Raw genomic sequence first — 10,000 nt, 5'->3', positions numbered from 1 at the left:
GTAGAGAGAAAAAATGTTACCCGTCATCACTTTGTAATAAAAATTGAGGTATTAGACAAAGACTGTCAGAGGAAGGGCAATGGTGAAACACATTTCAAGAGTGAATACATCTAAGAGGTACCGGTATTGTTGCTTTGGCAGTTGCATTGTATAAATGATGTTCTTGAGAAACTGAATTCATCAAAGAAGACGAAAACCCTGGGATTCACGTCCACCCTTTAAGGAGCAAATTACATTGTAAAAATTCAGCCCTGGCCAAACGTAAGCAAGAGCTGATAAGAGCTGAAACTCTTGAGAGCTCGAGTTGATTACAGTGATCATGAGACGGCCAAAGGAAAGCGAGGGTTGACGAGAGTTTGTCGTGAGTGTCACATGCAAACAAAAGAGAAAGCCTGGAAACCACCTTGGGGAAAACCCCTCCTGACGTGGATATGTTGACTAGCCAGCCGGTATATTCGGCTTTGGTGTTGTCCTTGGTCCCCGAATCTGACGCCACATTTTTTCCTTTTTTATCTGAGCCCACTGGGGAAAAAACAATAACTGCTGACCACAAAACTCTCACTCAAACTCTTGTGCAAGGCCCAACCAGACAAAACACTTGCCAGCTCTCATGAAAAATTTGAGAAGGTTGAAATTCAATGAGAGCTCTCGAGAGTCGATGAGTAGCAGAGAGTTCCTGGCCAAATGATCTAGCATCAAAGCAGAAGAATATTTTATTTGGCCGCCATTCTGAAAGAGGTTTATAAAGTACTTTATTTTGAGGTTGAAGATCTGCTAAAGAAGCATGCACAACTGCAAAGATCTTCCACCAAAAAATTTTTCATTCCATAGCTCAAATATGTAGTCTTTAACACAATCTCCATCCTCTACAGGTTTATGTTTGTGCATAAAAGTTGAAATACTGTATTATTGAAGACAATAATTTTGTTCCTAGGCTTTACATGTAGGTGTTCTGGCGTTACTTGTAAATGTAGTATTATTTACAAGGAATCGAACTAATGAATAGATGGAAGAGAAAAACACTCATTGAAAAGTCAATCCTATGAAATGGCTTAACAACGTATCGATATGTTCTTATAAGAAATTTAATCACCAACGTCCTTTTTAATGTTTTTGAGACTGTAATTTGACAATTTTGTTCTTCGTCAATTAATTTTTAGTCCACTGTTTGAACTTTTTTCCTTGCCAAAAATAAAATTTACATAGCTTATAATAATATTAGAAATTCTATTGATTTTATCCAGGAAATGGAATAGCTTTTATCTTGAACTATTGCATTCAAATCAGTGCTAATGGAAAACTATTACAACCCTTATAAGACGTTTAAAAAAATAAAAGCGTAAAGCTTAACTTTCTACCTTGCTTCCTTGCACGACAGACTACATGTATCTTACGCGACTATTCAGCGAGAGACTGCCCAGGTTTTGCGAGCTTAATGTTAGGTTGCTGTTAATTGGTCGAAATCTAAAACTTGTCAAACCTGTCAATCAAGTCAAGCAAATCACATCCCATGCATTTTATTTCAAATACTTGCATTACATGAGGGAAATCAAAAATGGAACATGGGAAAATTCTTCATTATGAGGTTTCCAAAGATATTAACAATGATGATCTTGGTCTCCAAGAAAACATCCAGTCAAAAAAAAAACTCACTTCGATGAAGAAATTACATAAAAGATTGTAAAGTTCCCTTGTGGAGTTTCTTCAATAGCCCTTTTTTCTTTCACAGACTCTCACCATCGAATCAATGCAATAAGGTCAGTTTTGTCTTTTTCGTTGTATTTAGGTCTCGGTTTTCTCCAATAAACACAGACAATTCAATGTCCACTAGGTTACAGTTTGTCTCTACGAACCTAGCCTAGTTTAATTCGTCAAAAATCGCAATATTTGGCAAGCATTCATTGTTTCTTTTTCGTTGTATTTAGGTCTCGGTTTTCTCCAATAAACACAGACAATTCATTGTCCTCTAGGTTACAGTTTGTCTCTACGAACCTAGCCTAGTTTAATTCGTCAAAAATCTCAATATTTGGCAAGCATTCATTGTTTCCTCTGGGGAAAAATTAGCATTTTCAGCCATTTTTTTAATTCACTTAAGTAATGGTGGAAGAGACCTTTGTGAAAAACCGGTCAAACCAGTACAAAATTAATACTCGGGGTGAAGAGGAATAATGAAATAAGAATTATAACAGAAATTTTGTGGGGCAGAATAACAACTTCCTTTGGAATAGTGGATTTGTCGACTGAAATAAATCGATTTTTTTCAACGGAATTATGAGTTCTTTTTTACTGAAATAATGGAATAACAAAACTTTTCAAGCAGCTGAGGAATAATGGAATCACCCCCGAAAATACTGTGAGATATTTGTGCTCAAGTTGAAACCTATTTAAAACAACTTCAACACAAATAAATATCATTCAGTTAAATTTTATGCACTGTTCAGATGAATTCTTTGCAAAAAAGGGGAAAATACAGTAGCTATTTTAGCACAAGGTCAATAGCCTGAGTAGCATTAAAATGTTTTGACATACCTTACAAATTAATACTATGCAGCTATGTCTATGTTTGAAATCATGGACTATTTCATCAATTTTAAAACAGCAACAAAACAGATGGTTTCAAGGAATACTTGAGAAAAACCAGCCCAACAAAGTCATACAATATCACAAACATACTCATGCATGTAGGTGTTAAATATGTTTGACTCTAAAAAGGTACAGTGGGATACGGATATTTATCGTACGCTCTTTGCAATTTTGAGATCAATAGTAACGTGATGATAGTTTCAAGATGATCTTCAAGTAAATTCAATCGTAGTGTAACCATTGAACTACTCTGCTTAGTCTACCTGTATTTAATAGAGTTTCACGGTTTTCGTTGAATACCTGTTGCTCTGCTTAAATTCTCTAATTTGGCTCCATGTTATTTGCTTGTTTGATAAATAAAATTTTATTAGCTAAAGAAATAAACAATAAACGTTTTTCCACAAGAACCCCTCTCACACTTAATTAAAAGGCAGTAAACAAATAAGCTAATTAAACTGCAGAATACCGGGCCACTTAGGTGCATATGAATGGTGAATGGCGTATGTTGTAATATGGGCTAAACTTCAGAATACCCCGCCACTTATTTGCATTTCATTTAAAAAGAATAAGCTCTATTGTATTAAGTCTCGTTCTTCAAAAGATGCCGCATAGGGGAAACAATAGCGGTTAGCTGTGGCGGGGTATTCTGAAGTTGCTTCGTAATATGCCTCGTTCTTCAAACGATGCCGTTATAAGAACACAACAAATTTTCTTACCTTCTATAACAGAGCTTTTCGCTATAAACAACAGCTCCAAGCCTCTCTGGCTCCTTGTCACGATGTCACCAGTTCTGGTGTCATGCGCAGAACCTGAAAATCTCCCGTCAAAACGCCAGGGGACGCAGGGGCGGAGTGTTGGGATATTCAGCGGACATTTCGTTCTGAATATTTGATTACGTGTAAGCTTAACGTAAAACTAAAGGACATTCACATAAGCATACATGAAGAGAAAACCGTTTCCCGCGTAAAACGTAAATATGGCAGACAACGGGGACGAATGCACTTGAAAAAGACCGAGAAACGATTTTTTTTCGTCGCAGTATGCAGCAGCACTTAAACAAATGACATACAATACATGCAATTAATCCCGTGGCAGTTTTTCACAAAGTTTTTGAAAAACCTCTTCTTATTAGAGAAACATTTTCAAGTTGAGTCTATACCCTAACAGTTGTTTTTGAATTCGTAAAAATAAGAATAGGTTCCATATCAGTCAACCTCAAGAGTGAAACTGTAACAAGTACTCTTCCTTATCGCACCACCACTCACTGAAACGGGCTGAAAACATATCAGTGGAATGGGGGGTGTAAACTGCGGAAGGTAAAAAACACAGGTCATTGTTTTACCAATACAGAAAGTATCCTAGACATTCATTAATGCTAACCTTAGGCCTAATTAGGCTTAAAAACCTAAGGTGATCTTTTATCCTAGACATTCATTAATGCTAACCTTAGGCCTAATTAGGCTCAAAAACCTAAGGGTAGCTTTTAGTAATTTTTAGGCCACTTTCTGTATTGGTAAAACAATGACCTGTGACCTGTGTTTAGTACCGGCTGGTGTAAACTGCAGGTTGCCTTTGTTGCAGGTCATTGTTTCACCATAGCTGAAACAACCCAAACCTTTACTAATGCTAACATTAGGCTTAAGCATTATGCTTTAGATAATTTTTAAGCAGTTTGTAATGGTTTGTTGCAGGTTAACCTGTACGTTATGCAATAAATTATACATTGGTGAGACAGGTAGACGACTAGGTGACCGATTCCGCGAACACCTTCGCGATGTTGAGAAGAATGACAAGGATGCATCTAAGCCAGTCGCTCGCCATATTAATCTGCCTAACCACTCAAAAAAAACACATGGCTATCTGCGGCCTTTCCTTACATCTAGGTACGACGGAAAGCCGCAAGAATCTGGAACAAAAATTCATCTTTCAAATCGCCACCCTTAATCCTCACGGTATTAACGAAGGCTTTTCATTTAACTAATATATTCCCATTTTTCACGTTGCCATGTTACCACCAATAGCGTAGCTCCTACTCTACTATAAAAACTACACGTAACCCATAATCCCTCGATTCGCTCTGACGAAGGGCTAACGCTCGAAACGTCAGCTTTTAGAATCTCTGTACGGTGGCCAATTTACATTATCAACTCCGTTGATAAAACTAAATATATGGCAAAGTTTCATCCTCATGTGCATTGGAGACAGTTGGTGACACTTACATGACCAAAATACTTTTAAAGGCATGTCCGCTGAATACCACCACACTCCGCCTGTGTGATAACTTTTTCCGTTCCGGCGTTGCGTCGACAAGGTAACAGTTTATCATTACAAAGTTTTCCATTTTTTCTTCCATTGAGGTGATTTTTAAGAGAAACAAAAGGAAATATCGTTCGGGTGTTCACTGTAAAAGCGGACTGTAAATCTTTTTGTAGAAAACAGACCGGGGCAGCCTGCAATCAAATAATTTAGCTTACCAAACTTGCCAACTCTCCTGGGAATCTCCCAAGTTAAATGAATGTCGATTTTTTTTATTTTTTTCAGGCTCATTTCACCGTTTCTTAATGCATTTCTTCATATCTCAGATTCAAGCACATGCTGAAATAAACTAATCTTCGTTTGTTATCATGGCCATATAAACGATTATTTGATCGGATCTCCGCTTAAACAATAAAAATTCTCGAAATAAGTACCCTGTTTTCCCGCGAATTCCCCGCTCAAGCTATTCCACCTCCCAAATGCTCGTAAGATTCACGATTCACAATGCCGTAGATTTTTCTTTTATTCAGAAGGAGTTGCTGGGCTTCAGGGTGGTGGAGTGGGTGCTTTTTTTCGTGGGGGAGTGGACGGGTTGATTGTGGGAGGGGGGTTTGGACGGGTTGATAGTATGTGTGTGGGTGTGTGTGGGGGGGGGGGGGGGATTGTGGTTGAAAAAAAAACTCCAGACTTTAGCCGTCTCCAGACGTTGTCATCTCTGCCAAAGCCTCAAGCTTGAAGATATCTTCACCGTGAGATTTCTTACCTTTTATATTTTTCATGCTCTGGTAATCATAGTTTTAATTCAATATTCTGTAAATGGCAGGTAAAGTTAAAATTAAAGTTAAAGCAAAATTTTGATAATCGTAAAGATCTTTCTGTGTTGAAGAGCACTTGTTTTCCATTAGTAAACATGGTTTTCAGTGCAAGAAACACCGTAGTAGAGAATTTTTTTAAAGGTAAAATGACTTTATTCTTGGCCATAAAAGGACGAATTTTTCTTCATCATTAGCTATCAGTAGCTACAATGATTGTCGCTGGAAGTTGCCGTCGCGATGTTGCGCAACTTGCACGTGACACGAGTCTCGCCCCAGGCCTTCTACGCATGTGTTTCTCGTTGGTAATTTCTTCTTCGGTGATCAATATTATTCAAACTTGCTGATCTTAACATTTATCTTTCTAGCGTCTGCGCCGCTGAAACCGAAAATATGGAAGATTCCAACTACCTCTTCAGAGTTAATTGTAACAGTGTCGAGCATTTCACTCGCGAGGGTTTCTTTTCGCTTCCTGTCACGTCGAAAAGTGCTGAAACCCATCGTCACCACTTTTCTGCCACATTTCCTTGAAATGTCATCGCCTTTAGTGGCATAAGCTGGTGATTCATCCCCCTTCTGACATCGTGTTATGATTCTTGATTCTTATACTTTCGAGTTTGGCCACAACAAACAACGCATGGTGGTACACAACTACAACTCACGATTTTAATGTAGGAAACACGTTGCCTTAATTACGTGCATGAAATCACATGATCAAAAAGGGGCGGGATATAACTCATATTTGACACTTGAATTGCCTCACCTTGGCTCTATGAATGTGATCCCTAAGGAAAGCATATTTGTCTTCAGCGATGAATGAAGAGACAAATGACATGCACTCCCAGATCGATCCAAAATCAGCTTTAACATACGACTTGAATGCGATTCCATATCCATGCTTCTCTTCATAAAAATGAATCATAGAAAGCGACGAATTTTCGTGTAGTGCGAGATATTCGTTTGCTGTAAATATCTCCTCCAGCAGTCCGTCTACTGATTTGTTGACCAAGGCGTTGTGTACTTCATCAAGGTCTTTAAAGACTATTGACAGTTGGAAAAGATTGAAAAGAAGTCTTATATGGTGGCTCGTCTTTCATATACTGTGTCCGAAATGATTGGTGTCCATAAAACAAAGAATAAAACCAATATAACAATACCTAATCAGAAATTCCTACTCGGAATAACGATGATTCTTATGTCTCGCGCCATTTTAGATGGTATAAGAAAAAATGATAATGGAGGTGAATAGACAAAGGATCATCGGAATACTACTGAAGAATGAATAATAAACTAAGCAACTAAACTTCTAGAGGAATGACAGAATCTCTTTGAAGAAATAAGGTAAGGAAGGTTTAAGCTTAGGTCCTTAATACAAACCTTCTACGTTAGCCCCAAGCTCTACTGCTTTCTGCAGCGCAATGCTATCTTTTACGACCCCGACCTGCGAATCAAATAAAAGCAGTCAAGTACATTAATTCAGTAATTTCCCTTAATAAAGCTCCTCCCAGCTTGAATTATTGATTTTCACTCACGAAATCACTAGCAGCTATATATATATATATATATGTTTTAAACAACCCCTTCTCTACCTATATGGATTAACGATTATCGTGAATTCCTAACTTGCCCTGAATTTACTACTATCGTTAATTTAGGAGACTGAAAGTTTGATATGGATTGCGGAAAATAGTGTTTTTTTTTAAGACAACCCAAGTGTATGAAAACAGAACTCGAAGCTGGGACTGTTTGTTGATAATCCTGTCACCAATGACAAGATTTCCCAGATTAACTTCGCACTGCCATTTCTCGTGCGCCCACCATTTTGTTTTTCTTTCATCAGGCTCGACAGAGTGGGCGTAAAACGGTCGGGTAGTAGAATAAAGGAAAGATCACAGTAAGAGCTAATTCTGGTATCGCTTAAGGATGATCTCTTTTATTTATACCTTCCTCCCAGAAAGGACTCCATAGTAATCCACGGTTACGTTTGTAAATGCGCTGGATAGAGTGGCAGTCAGCATTGAACAAAGAGTAATACCAATCATTATCCATATTACAGAGAACAGCTGTGCTACCAATGACTTCGGAGTCTTGTCGCCGTAACTGTAATGACAATACGAATTATTTCTACAGTGAGAAAGAATACATGCCACCTTTTACACAATATTTCTCTCCAAATCCCCCCTGCCTTAAATATTCGGCTAATAACTTATTGGTCTCAACTGCGAACTCGAAAAGATTCGATCTCAAAACAATCAGGTTTGGGAGGTCGAGATACGACTTAGCGACGCTGTCGATTTAACTAAAACTCAATTCCACTGATTGCCGTCTTCAAAACAAAAACATTCCGCGTCATCATTTATCTGAGTATTTTTTTTTTATTGTTTAACCTAGACCTCTCACGGTAGAGTTAAGAATTTGAGAGTGGGGATTGGAGACATGCTTACCCAACAGTTGCCATAGTTACAAAAGACCACCAGAAACCATCGAAAATTCCCAAGTAAAACGGGCTGCGAAATTCTTGAGTGTTTTTCTTGGTTTCCTGTGTTCAGAAAATTTAAGAGGAACAGTTCACGGTGACTTGTTAGCCTTTAGAATAATAAACTTTGAAGTGAAATTATGTCCATAGCTTCGAGGAAGTGCTTCTTTTGTGGAGAGTTATGTCTGCATCAGTATCCCTTTAAGCTACATTCTTTTACCTTTATACCCCTGGATACAACTTATTTTTGCATTCCAGTGGTTGAGATTTACGTAAAAAGATGAATCTTGTTTTGCATGGGTCGAGTCTATATATTTTGAGGGCCGGGAAATTGTCTTTAACATTTGCTTCAACATCCGTTCGAATTGTTGAATGATGTTGAACAAGGTTGAACGATGTTAACTGCTGGAGTTTTGAAGCAAGCAACCGTAGACAATTTTCCTGTCGGTGTACGTTGGATCAGTGGCTTGATCTGATCGGCGTTATTTCAAGTTGAGAAACTAAATGTTTTAAGCGAGAGCCGATACAACGTAGATTTGATTTGATTTGATTTTAGTGGGTAAAACTGCTGGGTAGGCAAACGGTTTCAACACATCAACAACATTTTGATTCAACAAAGCTGACGACGGCCTTGTATTCAGTCCCAGGCTGCAGCCGCGGTTGTTACTATGGATACGGAAGTGGATACATCATTGAGAGACCGATAACTGCGCACGCATATGCCCAGCAATGTTAAAAGAGAGGTCAAAACGGCTTCATCTTCACTATTCAAGATTAACCTGCGATGAATTGAGCATCGTTCTCATGTCCTTTTATGTCAACATTCACGAAAACAAAAGAAATGTTGAATGGTTGTTGAAGCAAAGATTAAACGCCTTTAAACTCATTCAAAATCGATTCAACTTCGATTCTTTTAACGCATGTTTCAACGTGGTTGTTACTATAGATACTGATGTGGATACGTCATTGAGGGACTGATTAGCGCGCACAAAATCGAACGGAAGCAAAATCGAACGGAAGCAAATACTGAAGCCATCCCCCCCCCCCCCCGGGCTTTAATAAGATAATAAGATGTGTAATGTGTAATGAATTATTACTACAAACAATGGAAAAGAGAAAAATAAATATTTCTACAAGATAATACAATCTCTTTTTTATAAGAAAGTTTAACCTAAAGTTAACCAAAATATCAAGAACATACCCAATGCTGAGAGTCCCTATTTTGATTATTTGTTGTTTTTCTTTGCTTTTTTTGAGTCGTGTAGACAAAGGTAAAAGAAATGTAAGACTGTAGTCTAACAGGACAGTTGACTTAAATCCTTCGGGACGCCTTTCAATATTAATAATATGATTTTTTTAGTTGCATGATACCTGAATAACAACTCAGTTTGTAGTCGGACTTAATATTCCACAAGACTTTAAAAACATGTTAAGAAAGTTTTCACGCTAAAATCACAAAACAGTAAGAGCGTTTAGCCTCATGCAGCCCTAAAATTAGAAGTTCTTAGAAAGAGTGTTTATATTAAAATGAAATCTTCCACCTGAAATTTTTCTTTGCTATAACTTTGTCTTACGAGGAAGCAAAGTACTTTCTTTGAGATTATGTATTTCTTGTTGAAAATTCTTCTCCTCTTTTGTTGTTAATTCCTTGTTGGTGTCCTTTTTCCTGGCAAATCAGATCCGAAGTTGTCGCGTGTCTAGCCTGCGTAGCAAGCGTTCCCGTTTAACAGAAGAGCATTGAAACGATTTTCCACAAACTGGCCGCGCGAAAGTTCGGGCAAGAGTCTCTTGTTCCAACTTTCGCGCGGCCAGTTTGCGGAAAATCGTTTCGAAGCTCTTCTGTCGAACGGAAATGGTTGCTACGCAGCCTGGG

The 10,000-nt window shown here is 38.0% G+C and overlaps 1 protein-coding gene across 2 annotated transcripts in view; it reads right to left on the bottom strand.

Annotated features, from left to right (window-relative positions):
- The window catches only part of LOC138043471 (uncharacterized), a 115,091-nt gene that overhangs the window by 103,345 nt on the left and 1,746 nt on the right, over nt 1–10,000 (bottom strand). The window contains exons 2-5 of one of the 2 annotated variants that reach the window (XM_068889759.1): nt 8,096–8,190; nt 7,595–7,751; nt 7,029–7,092; nt 6,286–6,692 (exon numbers count right to left, since the gene is read on the bottom strand). The exons of the other annotated variant lie outside the window; for it this stretch is intronic. Coding sequence (XP_068745860.1) covers nt 6,388–6,692; nt 7,029–7,092; nt 7,595–7,751; nt 8,096–8,190 — 621 coding nt within the window. The 3' untranslated portion in view covers nt 6,286–6,387. Of the gene's footprint in view, nt 1–6,285; nt 6,693–7,028; nt 7,093–7,594; nt 7,752–8,095; nt 8,191–10,000 lie in introns of those variants that run through there. 2 annotated transcript variants of the gene reach the window in all.

This window comes from Montipora capricornis, chromosome 3, assembly GCF_036669925.1.
Source record: "Montipora capricornis isolate CH-2021 chromosome 3, ASM3666992v2, whole genome shotgun sequence".
Taxonomy (NCBI): Eukaryota; Metazoa; Cnidaria; class Anthozoa; order Scleractinia; family Acroporidae; genus Montipora; species Montipora capricornis.
This window is presented reverse-complemented; position numbering and strand designations above follow the sequence as displayed.